Source organism: Hemicordylus capensis, chromosome 3 (genome assembly GCF_027244095.1).
Source record: "Hemicordylus capensis ecotype Gifberg chromosome 3, rHemCap1.1.pri, whole genome shotgun sequence".
In the NCBI taxonomy this organism is placed as follows: Eukaryota; Metazoa; Chordata; class Lepidosauria; order Squamata; family Cordylidae; genus Hemicordylus; species Hemicordylus capensis.
In genome coordinates, this window is record NC_069659.1 from 73,541,404 (window position 1) to 73,556,347 (window position 14,944).

The 14,944-nt window shown below is 41.7% G+C and overlaps 1 protein-coding gene across 1 annotated transcript in view; it reads left to right on the forward strand.

Moving 5' to 3' along the window:
- ROBO1 (roundabout guidance receptor 1) overlaps positions 1–14,944 on the forward strand; it is a 927,259-nt gene that overhangs the window by 15,071 nt on the left and 897,244 nt on the right. Inside the window, 1 exon segment of the mRNA XM_053306810.1 lies at positions 2,949–3,089. Coding sequence (XP_053162785.1) covers positions 3,002–3,089 — 88 coding nt within the window. The 5' untranslated portion in view covers positions 2,949–3,001.

A 14,944-nucleotide genomic window follows, 5' to 3' on the forward strand; every position in this document is an offset into this window, starting at 1 on the left:
GAATGGGCACAGCTGTCAAATCAGCCAAAGCTGATAGAAAGCACTCCTGGCCATGGAGATACCAGGTGAGGCCTGGGTTCAGGAGTACTCCCATGCTGCTCACGTGCTCCTCTGGGGGAGTGTAGCCCCATCCAGAAAAGGAAGATCTAACTCACTCCTCAGATTCTGAGCCTCCACAATGAGCACCTCCGTCTTGCTTGGATTCAGATTCACTTTGTTATCCCTCATCCAGCCCATTACTGCCTGTAGGCAGGCATTTAGAGAATAAGTGCCATTCTCTGAAGATGAAAGGGAGAAGTAGATTTGGGTGTCATCAGAATACTGATAACACCCAGCACCAAATCTCCTGATGACCTCACCCAGAGGTTTCATGTAGATATTGAAAAGCATTGGTGACAGAATGGAGCCCTGAGGGACTCCATATAACAGCTCCTGCTTTGAGGAGCGACTGTCACCAGTTTCCACCATCTGGAATCTACCTGAGAGATAGGAACAGAACCACTGCAAAGCAGTGCCCCCTATTCCCAACTCCCCCAGGCAACCCAGAAGGATACCATGGTCGATGGTATAAAACGCTGCTGGGAGATCCAAGAGGACCAACAGAGTCACACTCTCTCTGTCGATTCCCCAGTGAAGGTCATCCATCAGGCCGACCAAGGCTGTCTCAACCCCATAGCCCGTTCTAAAGCCAGTTTGAATTGGGTCTAGATAATCAGTTTCCTCCTAAAATGCCTGGAGCTGGTCAACCACCACCCTCTTGATTACCTTGCCCATCCAGGGGAGATTGGAGATTGGCCTATAACTATCCATCGCTGAGTGATCCAGCGAAGGCTTCTTAAGAAGTGGTGTAACTATTGCCTTCTTCAAACAGGGAGGCACCCTACCCTCCCTCAGCGATGCATTTATGATATTAACTAGGCCATCTCCAACAACCTCTCTGCTAGATCAAAGCAGCCAGGTTGGGCAACGATCCAGAGAACAAGTGGTAGGCCATACCGCTCCAAGCAGCTTGTCCACGTCATCAGGAGTCACAGATTGAAACTGATCCAACCTAATACTGTAAGAGGGATTGTGGAATACCTCCCTCACAGACCCTGCAGAAATAGTGGAGTCCAAGTTGGCCCGAATACAGGAGATTTTATCCGCAAAGAACCCACTAAAGGTGTCACAGCAGAATATCTCCAGGAGCTGATTTGAGGCAGAAGGAGTAGAAATTATACTCCTCACCACCCGCGATAACTCTGTTATACGTGAACCCGCAGACGCAATGCGCGCTGACCAAAAATGCTTTTTGCTGTGCGCACTGCCATGGCGTAGGTTTTCAAATGGGTTCTATGCTGCATCCTGTCAGATTCGAGCTGAGTTCTCCTCCAAATTAAAAATACTAAATTTTAATTTTTGGAACACTGATGTAGTCGCTCCAAATAATTTGAGAGCAGGGACACAATGGAGGCACAAAACATATCCACACACAATATTTAAAATATTTTGGAGAAAATGTGGGTGTTTGCATAAAATGACAAACTGTGAAGTCCATGTACCTGTTTCAGGGTCCATATTGGACATAGGTAACACTTGATGACAATTAGCTACAGCTACAAAAACTGGGAATGGCTCAAGAAAGTTCCTCGCAAAGACAATAGATGGTAGTGCACCTTGCTTGTTTTTATTGCTTTGATTTACAAAGTAATTATCATTAGTGACAAATTCATTATTAAAACATGCAATGCTCTATCACAGAAAGGCAACTGCAATGCAATTTGTATACTACTGTTCATTATTAAAATGTCCAAGGTGGTTGACAAAAAGGAGAACAATAAAATCATTTTTTAAAAAATACATCAAACACCTAAACCTTTAATATTTGTTTAATGTAGTATTGGAGCACCACAAATGTACATATTTATTGAACTATTTTGATTTTAAAATTATTTCCTGATTCTTTTGAGTGAAAAATTTCCTCTTTTTGGTGTTCCACTATTGCCAATTGAAATTCTGACTGAGGCACATTATTGGTTCTGCTCAAACAGATTCATTTCATAGACTACATAGACTGCTATTCTGGTTTATTGACACTATAAGTATAGATAATCTCTTTCAACACGTATTGTATATCTCCTTTACTGTTATGAAATGTAAGCATGTATAGATTTAAATATGTGCTTTCCTGAACAGGAATGGAGTGAAATTCATACTAATATAACATGCTAGATTTGGTTTATGATTAACCATACATCAGTTTGAGAAGCCATACACGCGTAGTTCTGCATTACATTGCTAATTATGGCATGTCTCATTTTTTGCCAGTGTAATTGCCACTGCCACGGGATGCTGTATTTGTCTTTTAATCCAGCTGAACTTCCTGCATTTTATGGTTAACTGTGTATTTGTTCAATTCATAATGCCCAGGACAACAACAACAACAACAATAATATAAATACATTAATTCATTAAATTAATTAAATTTGTTAGCTACCCCTTAACAAATTGTTCTCTGGGCAGCTCAGAACACAACATTAAAACATCCAATAAAAACATACAAATACATCGAATCACAACATACCAATTTTTTTTTTAAACTTGTTTTTAAAAATCAATTTTAAAAAGCCTGAGTGAACAGAAAAGTCTTCACTTGGCATCTAAAATAACAAAGTGATGATGCCAGGTGAACCTCACTGGGGAGACTGTTCCATAAATGGAGTGGAACCACTGAAAAGGCCCTCTCCCTAGTAGCCATCCACTTCACCTCATTTGACAATAGCCCTCTTAACAGGGCCTCCTGCCAAATTCTGAAATGTTGTGGGTTGTTTGTGCCTTCTTGGTTGGTGGTTTGTTTTTGTTTTTAAGGGTAGAACTGAGCATGAGGCATTTTAAATATATTTTAAACTGTCTGGTAATCTAAAATGTCCTTTCATTATTCCTTCTCACTCTCCTCCATGTTGTTGCAGATAATATTTCTAAAAGTGCTGTTGGACTGATGTGATGCAAGAACAGAAGCAACATGAAATGGAAACGCTATTCTTTTACTGTCGTGGTAGCTGTACTCAGCCTGTCCAGGATCCATCAGTTACTGGGTCAGCTTATTCCAGGTAGGATTTGATTTATTCAAAATATTTATACAATCTTTTGCACTTCGTAACCTACATGATGGTGTGAGTGTCTGTGCATGAGAGTGACTGTAAAGCTAATAGTTTATTAAGTATCTAGATTATCCTCTGAAGTTCTGAGATGGCTTCTTTGAAATCTTGTAAATGTATATGAAGTTGTTATATAAATGGGGGGGGAAAACTTAAGATGGACAACAGTAAATGAGTAATTGTGAGACAAAAAGGAAAAATACCAGAACACTGAAAACATAAACTGCTAAAATACAAATAAGTGGCATACATTATTAATCATGCTGTGTGTTTATCCTACCAGACTATTTATGACTTCTAGGGCAGACCCACAGAAATCAATGGGCCTGAATCCATATTAAAGAGCAGATACTAGAGCAACAAGAGAAAACACACTCCTTATGGATTTGATCTTCACACAGGCAATAAGCAGTGAAACATAGAGGTCACCAAGATGGGAAGCATGTACACTGTTAGACAGCATCTGTCTAAATGGTTTTTGCATGGCTTCTGTCATTGTCCAAAATAGTAAATTGTCTTGGCTGTCAAGCAACATATTATTTCCCAACCTGCTGCCCTATTACAAGAGGCCATAACTATAGTGGTTGTACTGGGTGTAGTAGACTAGGGATGTGCATGGAACCAGTTCAGCACTCCCTTTCTGGAGCGGTGAACCAGTGCTGTCCACCGGTGTTTGAACTGGTTTGGAGAGTGGGGGTTGCTTTAAATGACAGGGAAGGCACTACCTAACTGTCAGCCACTGCCCCACCACTTTCCACCCACCGGTGCTCTCCAGCAAAGTGGGCACATTGCTTGCAGCCCCAGCAGTGTCACCACAATCATGGTCATGCGTGTGTATGCCAGCCATGAGCATGGTGATGCTGCTGCGGCTGCAAGCAGGATGAACACTGCAACCCAGCATGCCCACTTTTCTGGGGAGCGTTGGCAGAGGGAAAGTGGAGGGGTGGGACCAGTAGGCAGTGCCTTCCATGTCATTTAAAGCAACCCCCCGCCCTCCCAGGAGTGCACAAACTGGTTCCGCGCACATCCTTATAGAAGACCAGTGTGTTGAAGAATGTTAAAAACTGTTGAAGCAAAGTTGGAATGACCATATTTTAGGATTGGGTTCTTGAGTATGCCACTTTGTATTTGGGTTCTCAGACTCCTAGGAGACTTTCTAGACTGCAGAAATAGTTTAGAAAGCCTGCTCTGTGTTAGGCCAACAGCATTATTTCCAGACTGGAATTAAGGGCACTTTAGATAGCCTGTACATAACCTCTGGCACTACCAGAATCTCAAGAATTCCAAATGTTATTTTTGAAAAGGAAACTTTTGATTTTTAACATTGGAGCTTGCAGAGGTGCTTTTGAAAATGTAATGACAAAAACTTCCGATGTCACCCTAAGTGCCAAACAGTTTGCCCATTTCTATTGTAGTGTTATCTTTTAGAGTTTGGCATGTAGCTGTTCCCTTTGATTTATCAGTAGCTTTGATAAATGGGTTATGCCTTCACTGTTGAGTGGAGCATAGTTCTTTTACTTAAGCCAGTCGGCTTTATCATAAAAAGTGTATTCCTCTAGCCTTATTTCTTTTTTGATACACAATATGGTCTAGATAACCAAATCAGTCAGGGTGAAGGAGAGGGGAGCTGGATGGAGGTCGAAGAACCTGGAGAGGTTGCAGAGGTAATCTTTACTAGTTCTAGTTGATGCCGGCAGTTCTATTCTAGGTGATGTCAGTGAGCGTTGCAATGGCAAGTAAGTAGCTTGTGAGTGGTGAGGTAGAAGCTAGGCAGGCAGATGGTGCATCTTGGAGATCCTCTTCTGGAGCTGGTGCAGTTCACAACATGCTTCAGTTCCCTACTATGCAGAGCGAATTGTCAGCACGTCATGTCTGGTGGGACTTCTACTTAGCTGGATAGCTTTACAGAGTCAAAGAGTTGAGCAAATGATTGCTGGATCCATGCCTTCTGCTACCCTGTCCTTGTACTCATTCAGTCCTTTGATTGTTGGTGCAGTGCAACACCCATCATAAATCTTCATATGTGTTAATAGCTAAACTACAAACACCTGGTTCTCATGACAAAGCACATCTTCACTTCAAGGGAAATGCACCCAATACATTTGATCAGTATGAACTGTCTCTATTTTTCCTTGTTGTAAGCATTTCAGGAGGTAAACAATCAAACTCTGCAAACAGCTGCTGTAATCCTTGAGGCACCTTTCCTGGTTGGGGACTGATAAAGGAAGAAAGGACAATGGGTGTTTCAGGAGATAGCCGCCTAAAACAATTGGTTACCAGCTTATTTATCATGCTGCAAACGAAGCATAATGAGAAAACAGTTCCAGTTCCATATGTGACAGGCAGAACTCAATCTAGGAATGTAACCTATTGTAAGCCAGCTAGGAAGAAGCAATATAAGGTACAACAACAGGATATACTTCCATAAGGGAAGACCAGGTAAACATTTACTATTCTAACAAGGTACATTTGGTAGGTATTTTCCAGTTCATTAAGAGTTCAGCAGACCTACGACCAGAGAGTTTCTGGCAGGGATGTTTGAAATGGACACAGGCTTAATCTTTGATTCTTGAATCTTTGGTTCTGTTATAGAGTTTATGTTATGGGTCATAACACCATACATTGATAAACCATGAAATTTAAATGTTGTTTTAAGAAATGTAGTTTAATTCAAAGGATGGTTTTATGTCAATGCCTATACTTATCAATCAACCAATCATCTTTATTAGACCTAGACCAGCATAAAACAATAGACCAGCAGAACAGCCAGAGCAGCATAAAGCAATGCAAAAGGGTTTAAGGTAATATAAAGGCAAGTAATATAAAAATACTTATACTGCAAACTTGAAATTTCTTCAGCTATGTGTTTATGGTAGAATGCATTTATTTTAAAAAACCAGTGTTTTTAAATGATTAGGTTTCTTCATTTTAATACATGCAGGGTAATTTTAATAACTCTTATAGTGCTAATGTATTTATTTGAGGGATCTTCACAGTTCTGACAGATTCTACTTTGCATTAGTGTCCATGGGGAAAGTACTGACTCCTCCTTTATTAAAATCACTGCTCAGCCTTTCATCCTGTCATTACATCTTGCCTTTAATTCACATTTAAAATATGCTCATTGGTTTGTCTCTTGAGGCGTACTCTATCTCTGTTATGCACATCTTTATTTAGTCAGGATTTTAAAATAATCCCAACATATAATTTCTAGCTTGCTCAGTTATAATGTTTGTTTTTAAGCACTATAAGATTTGAGAATGTCTGGATGGAGTTGCACCTGCACTAACACATTGCAAAGCTTGTTAAACGTAGGTACTGCTCCTCTCCATATTTTACTTTAGTCACATTTAATTTAGGACAAGAACAAAAACTGGGGAAACAAATTTGTAAAGCCTTTCTAAACAACACTCTGCTTATCTCTTACCTATATGTTTAGCTGAATAAAATGTTCCTATACTGTCGCACTGCTGAAAGATATTTGGACTTAAGCAAACCATGGGAAATCACCTCTGCAGGGCCAAAATTTCACTTTCTGCATACACAGTACAAAAAGCAAAAAATATGGTTTTAGGCTGACTGAACAGAGTGACATAGTTGAGAATGTGGTTTCTAAAGTTAGCAATGCTCAAGCTAACTTTATACTTCAACAGAAGTATCTTGTTGCCTTTTAATTAGTTATAGGAAGCAATCTAAAACATCCTAAGAATGGTGCTCATATGCCTCAAGAATCAGGAGAAGTCTAGATTTCAAGCCCCATCCAAAACCTCCCACTCCTACCAGGTCTTGCTAACCATTGTTAATCCAGCCTAATCTAGATTCAGCTTCATGTACCATATAATGTTTATGCAATAAGAAAAAGACCCCAAGAAAAGAGGGTGTTGTTATATCCTGGAGATGCCCTGACAGGGCATGTAGAGAACTATGCCAAATCAATCACAGATGTCTTGAAAATCAGAAATCTATATTGTCTGACAGGCAGCCAGGGATTCAGAACCATGGAGAGCTGCAAGTGAGCCGCTTACTTTAGCTGGGGCAAGAAGTAGACTGAAGATTTAAATCCCAGGCTCATGCTGCCCTCGGTGCCTGAGGAGATTTAAAAGAGTAATCCTCAGCCTGCAATCCTGCACAACTCTTCTTCTCCATCAAACCATTCTGGCCCATTGTTGATGCTTGATAGGAAGGCTTAGGGGAACAGCTACAGCATAATGTATATGCTGTAATGGCAGCATTGCCAATTAATATACTGTGATTTTGTTACAAATCTCTTTTGGCTTCACAGTTGCAAAGATATAAAATAATGAATCAAGAGATAGAAACTTTAGAGTAAGAGTAAAGTAAACTTGAGAGAGCGGGCAGCGGGAGAACTCCCTGCTCTCCGCTTCCCTGGCTGGGCTGCAAAAGGCTTCCTAGAAGCCATTGCAGCCCAGCCGGGGAAGGGGACGGGGTCGGCAGGGGAGCTCTCCTGCCGACCCCTTGAGTATGGGAAGGGAAGGGGCGGCAGGGGTCTCGGGGCTGTTCAGGGGGAGGGCTGCCAGCCGAGCTAGGGGCATGAAGAGCCGGGCGGCAGGGACTGGGAGATACCCTGCCGCCCGATTGAGCATTTAACATACAAAGGAGGAGGAAGCCGAGCCGCGCGCCGCCGAGAGGAGGGGGAATGAAGCAGGCGGCAGGGAGGTATGCCGCCCGCTTACTCACATAAATATTGCAAAATTCTTGAGGGGGTAAGTAAGCCCCCCCCCGTACTCTTGTGGAACCCCCCACCCGAACCAAAACCATCCCGTGTCCGGACCGGTCTGGAGGCCTTTTGAATGGCCTCCGAACCGGTCCGTGCACAAGACTAGCTTCAACACTGAAAGTCTCAAACAATAAAATGACTGAGATTGTAAATATTTCAAATATAAGCATTCCTATCATAGCAGTAGATCACATAAAAATTAAAAATTAAGGGCGCAGATTTAAGTTTACAATGCCAGTTGCTCTTCATGGGAGCATATAGCTTCATATACAGATAATATAACATCACACACATACACAATTGGAGGTTTGACTTCTTCTTGGTAGCCCAAAGTGAATTGCCTGAATGTAAACTTGCTTGCAACTAGCAGCTTTCTAGATGAACTATCTGGGTAGAATATTCAGTGTTATAAGCAACTCTTAACTAACTGATTGAAACCAGTTGAATTCTCAGTGGGCATGGATTCTGTCCATTGGGAATTTGATCAGAAATCTTGTGGGTCTTAGCAAGCAGTTAGGCATATCAAGAGACTAATGAGCAACTGCCATTAATGTTTAATGCCTGTATTTAATTGCACCATAGTCTGCATTAACTTATTAAATCTTAGAGATGGCTAGCAAAATATTTTGTTATTGCTAATAAAACTATTATGAAACATTGTATTTAATCTGGTACAGCTGCTTCTAATATCTAACGTATAACCCACTCCATCATAACATGGTGTTGTGTCAGAGCAAATTTCATCTCAGCCAACCATTAGATGTCTTTTTTATTATTGATATTATTTGCCATTCATGTTTGTTTGGTGCACATTTAAGTATAGCTATGGAGATCATTATTTCATACTAGCAGAAGTCCTATAGTGCAGGATAAATGTCAAACTTCAGTTTTATTTATAGAAGGCTAAGTGATCTTTTGTGTGTTGAGCTGTAGCTACATGACATATGCCAATCATCGTGCATCTCTTTTTTAAACATTGCTAAGGAACTGTGAAAGGTTTTTTTTTATTTACTCCCACTGTTTCATTCACCTGTCATTCTTGTGTTCCAGTCATATACACATTTATTTGGAAAAAAATCCACATTTAACTTCCATTTAAATGTGCTGAGGATTGCATACTGTGGATTGTTCAAATAGGTAGCCATTCGAAACAATGACTTAACATAGGAAACTATATCTTTCATCTTTTAAGATTATTCTTCCAGAAACAGGGTTGTCAGTCATCATACTTTCTCTTTTTATTTTGATTGACGCAGAGAAATTGTCAAAGCCTTTGAATGTTTCATTTTCCTCCACTATAAGAGTTGACCTTTGTTTATTCTTTGCCTTTTGTGAGTATAACAAAGGGTTGCAAATCCTATCACCCCAAATGTCATGCCCGAAAAAGGGCAGATATTAAAGCTGGGTGGTGGGGAGAGACTGGGAAAGCACCCCACCCGTCTTGCCTTGTAGATGCTGTCACTATGTATACTGCCAGATCTTAATAAAGAGAAGATTGCCAGCTGCACTTCAATTCAAGGTCTCTTTATTAGCCTTAGTTTATCCAGCATGAGGTTTTATTTAATTGTCTGAATAGATGGTGACAAACCAAGAGGCACAGTCAGCTGCATGATACTTAATGAAGAAATCCGTATTTCTAATCTATCTGTAGAGTACACAACTCTCCTGCTTTGATGAACTGGCCTTTTGTGATGAACCTGACTAGAAAGCCACATGTGTTACACTGACTATCTAATTAAGTCATCAGAATGCATTGGAGCAAACGGAGTAGTTCACATGGGCTCGTACAAATAATTTCAGTTCCTCTATTACCTGACTAATAGAAAGTGGCACTGTTCCAGATTATGACTGATAGGGGTTAGATGGTACAGCTGCTGCAATTATGCTAGCAGGTAGATTTCTGTAAAAGACTTTTCTTCTTTGTCCACAAGAATTGAGGAGCCACTTTGCTTCACTCATCTATGTTTTACAAGAATGTGGCATTACATATACATTTGCCCCATTGCTACTGGCTGCTCTTCTCCAGTCTATCCTATGCATTTCCTATGAAAGGAGTCTGGAGAAATCTATAATAGCATGATAGATTGTTTATTTATTTATTTATTTATTGGTATTCAAACTGCCCTTCCAAAATGGCTCAAGGTGGTTTACAACTAAAACAGAAACCATTAACACCAATAACAATTAATACAGAAATATAAATATAAACATCAATTAACAATTAAAACATTGTAAAAAAAACAATTAAACCATCAGAACAATTAAAACCCTGAAAACCAGGTTACAATATTAAAACAATTAAAACTAATTAAAAAACCCGGAAGGCCGGGACAAACAGATAGGTTTTAAAAGCTCTCCTGAAGGTCAGTTCAACAAAGAGTTAAGATTGCTGATTTCTGCTGGGAGTGCATTCCACAGCCCAGGAGGAGCTATAGAGAAAGCTTGCCTCTGAGTAGCCACCAAACGAACTGGTGGTAACTGGAGACAGACCTCCTCAGATGACCTTAATGTGCGGTGGGGATCATGTAGAAGAAGGCACTCACTAAGATAACTCGGACCCAAGCCATTCAGGGATTTAAAGGTAATAACCAGCACTTTGTATTTTGCTCGGAAATGTATCAGCAGCCAGTGTAACTGTTTCAAAACAGGAAAAATATGGTCTCTCTGGGTTGCCCCAGAGACCAATCTGGCTGCCGCATTCTGAACTAACTGAAATTTCTGGACTACGTACAAAGGCAGAACCACGTAGAGAGCATTGCAATAGTCAAGCCTGGAGGTTACCAGCTGATGCACCACTGTTTTGAGGTCATCCTCTTCAAGGAATGAGCACAGCTGTCGAATCAGCCAAAGCTGATAGAAAGCACTCCTGGCCATGGAGATACCAGGTGAGGCCTGGGTCCAGGAGTACTCCCAAGCTGCGCACCTGATCCTTCGGGAAAGTGTAACCCCATCCAGAAAAGGAAGATCTAACACACCCCTCAGATTATGAGCTCCCACAATGAACACCTCCGTCTTGCATGGATTCAGATTCAATTTGTTATCCCTCATCCAGCCCATTACTACCTGTAGGCACGCATTTAGAGAATGAGTGCCATTTCCTGAAGATGAAAGGGAGAAGTAGATTTGGGTATCATCAGAATACTGATAACATCCAGGACCAAATCTCCTGATGACCTCACCCAGCGGTTTCATGTAGACATTAAAAATGATTGGTGACAGAATGGAGCCCTGAGGGACTCCATATAACAGCTCCCGTTTTGAGGAGCAACTGTCACTAAGCTCCACCATCTGGAATCTACCTGAGAGATAGGAACGGAACCACTGCAAAGCAGTGCCCCCTATCCCCAACTCCCCCAGGCAATCCAGAAGGATACCATGGTCGATGGTATTGAACGCCTCCGAGAGATCCAAAAGAACCAGCAGAGTCACACTCCCTCTGTTGATTCCCTGGTAAAGGTCATCCATCAGGCCTACCAAGGCTGTTTCAACCCCATAGCCTGCTCTAAAGCCAGTTTGAAATGGGTCTAGATAATCAGTTTCCTCCAAGACTGCCTGGAGCTGATTCACCACCACCCTCTCAATCACCTTGCCCAACCATGGGAGATTGGAGATTGGCCTGTAATTATCCATCGCTAAGGGGTCCAGGGAAGGCTTCTTTAATAGTGGTCTGACCATTGCCTCCTTCAGACAAGAAGGCACCCCACCCTCCCCCAGTGATGCATTTATGATATTAACTAGGCCACCTCCAAAAATCTCCCTGCTAGATAGCAGCAGCCAAGTCGAGCAAGAATCCAGAGAACAGGTGGTAGGCCGCACCGCCCCACGCAGCTTGTCCACATCCTCAGGAGTCACAGATTGAAACTGATCCAATCTAATACTGCAAGAGAGATGGCTGGACACCTCCTCCATAGACCTTGCAGAAATAGTGGAGTCCAAGTTGGCCCGAATACAGGATATCTTATTCGCAAAGAACCCATTAAAGGCATCACAGCAGAGCAACTCCAGGGACTGATTTGAAGTAGAAGGAGCAGAAACCAAACTCCTCACAACCCAGGATAGCTCAGCCAAGCGTGAACCTGCAGCCGCAATGTGCGCAGACCAGAATCTTATTTTCGCTGCACGCACCGCTACCGCACAAGTCTTCAAATGGGTCACACGCTGAATCCTGTCAGATTCGAACTGAGTTCTCTTCCACTTGTGCTCTAGTTGCCTACACAACCGCTTCAGCCACAGCAACTCCACAGTATACCAAGGGGTCATTTTTTCAGCAGGTCGGAAGGGACACTTTAGAGCAATCATGTCTACTGCCCTGCTGAGTTCCCTGTTCCAGGTTTCCACCAGGGCATTGATAGAATCACTGGCTGCACCAGTGTCAAAATCCTCCAAGGCCTTTTGAAATCCCACTGGGTCCAGCAGCCTTTTTGGATGGACCATCCTTGTAGGTCCACCACCCCTGCAGGGGTGGATTGCGGCTGTGAGACCAACCTTAACCAGGTAGTGGTCCGTCCATGACAATGGGGAAACTACTGGATCCCCCACCCACGGAACACCACCCTGATCTAAACAAAAGACCAAATCGAGTGTGTGGCCAGCAACATGAGTTGGTTCAGAAACTAATTGGCACAGAACCATAGTTGTCATGGCCACTATGAACTCCTGAGCTGCACCAAAGTGGATATTGAAGTCCCCCTGCACCAAAAGTCTGGGAGACTGCAACACCAAATTCTGCAACCAGCTCTGTCAGCTCAGTTAGGGAGTCAGTTGGGCAGCAGAGTAGACGGTACACCAACAGAATCCCTAATCTTTCCCTAGTTCCCAGCCTCAAAAATATGCACTCTGTATAAGTCAACTGTCTCACAGGGGCCCTGGTTAGGGAAATGGTATTTTTATGGACCACAGCCACTCTACCTCCCACCCTACACACTTCCCTTGGCCTGCTCCAGGACAGAGTAACCTGGTGGGAGAAGCTGAGCCCACACTGGACCACTCACCTCCCCCAATCAGTTATACATGAGATTCTGTCATTACTGATGGTTTCACTTCATGAAATATCCAATGAAAGGTCACCCCCCCACACACACACTTTTGTATTCAAATGAAACGAAATCAGCCATGTTTAATAAGTCAAATGTGTACTTAGGTATGTGATAAAGGTGTTACTGAAGTTCTTTTGTCTCAAACTCACAAAATAATTGGAGAGGCACCAAATAGATGTCTTAAAGTAAGAGCTTGGCCCTTTTAGCCCCTAAAATTATTTTGAGCTTGTAAACAAGTCCATTCCCCACTATGCACCCCACATAAAACAGTACTTACCAGGCAGCAAGCGGGAACAATGATGCCTTATGCTTGTTTAAAATATGGGGTATAATTTTTTTAAATAGAATCAAGAATAAAACAATGCTGCAACAGCTTCCCTGTTGGGATTCAAGTTCCATCCCTGGCTTCTCCAAGACAAGGATGAGAGAGATTCCTGCCTGCAACTTTGGAGAAGCCACTGCCAGTCTGTGATGAAGAAAATATGGAGATAGATAGACCTATGGTCTGACTCAGTAATTGGCAACTTCCTATGTTGCCTTATAACAAGTCCTGTAATCAACAACTAATTGTTGTACATCAGTGGTCCCTTTTTTTCCCCCCCATCTCTGTGCACAATGACTTTTGTTCTGGGTAGCAGTATCAAGGCAGTGTGTGCACATGTGCATTTAGAGTGGGGTCCTTCTGTTCCAATCTGCGTGGGGTCTAAAATCAACTGAGCAGACATCAAAGAACTTTTGAGCACATGCATGTGCACACACCTTAGAGGGAACAGTAACGCCACCCCCCCCCTTTTTTTGCCTCTTCTTCATTTTAGAAATTAGTTTTGACCCTGAGTAAGACTTGTCAGGTTCTTCTGTTTTGAACCAAATTGAAGTTTGCTTCTCTTCTGGCACCAAATGCTGCCCGGAGAGGAAGCAAGCCTCCATTTGGATTGAAACAGCAGAATCCAGCAACCTGAATCTCAAGAGGTAATCACTAGGGCTTTGCAGTTGAATAGTTCTGACAATACTATTTGATCCAATAGTGCCACTATCAGAATGAATTATGACATGGTTTTTATTGAGCTCTATTGTGTTGGAAGTATTGGAATTGAATCTCTACTGTGTCAGATCTATGTCAAAATTGTCAAAGTGGGTTATCTCACTGCACATTTTGTTGCTCCTTCTGCAGTGAAACTCTTTTAAAAATTAAAAATCAATCGTAGTGGGTGGGGAACTGATTTCAGTGAAAGTACACACCGTTAATGCTACCATTGTGTGCTATGCACATATGCGTTTTCAGAATTTTCTAGAACTATACATTCCAGTATTATAACATAGATTGCAAAAAAGGAGGGTACTCCTTTTTTGCTTTTTAACTAAAGGCAAAGAGAAATTTCATCCAGATAAGGCTTGAATGATGGACAAAGAGGGGCTCAATTCTTGTACTTTTTGTAACGTTTTGCTAGGAAACAAGCAGTTTATAGCACTTTTAAAAGTTTTAAAAAAATTAAAAAATTGATTAAAAATAAACTGATTACCTTCAAATATAACCTACCATCATGTGAAATTTTAAATCTTTCTGACCAGCCATTCTTAAGTTTCCCCCGCTCTCGCTTCATTTTTCACTGATCTCTAAGTGGGGATAGGAATCCAATTTAAGTTAGAATATATGAACTGAAATTTCTCAATAAAATTCCAACACGATTCAACTATACAACATTAAAAATGAGTCCTGATTCTTATTACAACATTTTTTCCGTCCAACCGTATCATGTTGGTGCATGATAGTAAGCACTCACTTGGAATTTTTATTCCGGCTAAAATTCAATACAGGGGAATTAGGCAAAAGATAAGCCCTGGGAAACTGAGTGTCTACACCCTAAAATGGAATCAAGGCAAATGCTTGCATAGCTAGTTGGCATATGGTTCTAGTGCCATTTTTCCTGTTTGATCTACTGAATAGCAACCTCTATCCACACTACCCTCATCTCATCCCTCAAAGCATGCACACACACATCAGTAGGAAGAATGCTGGCCATTATCTTTTTCTC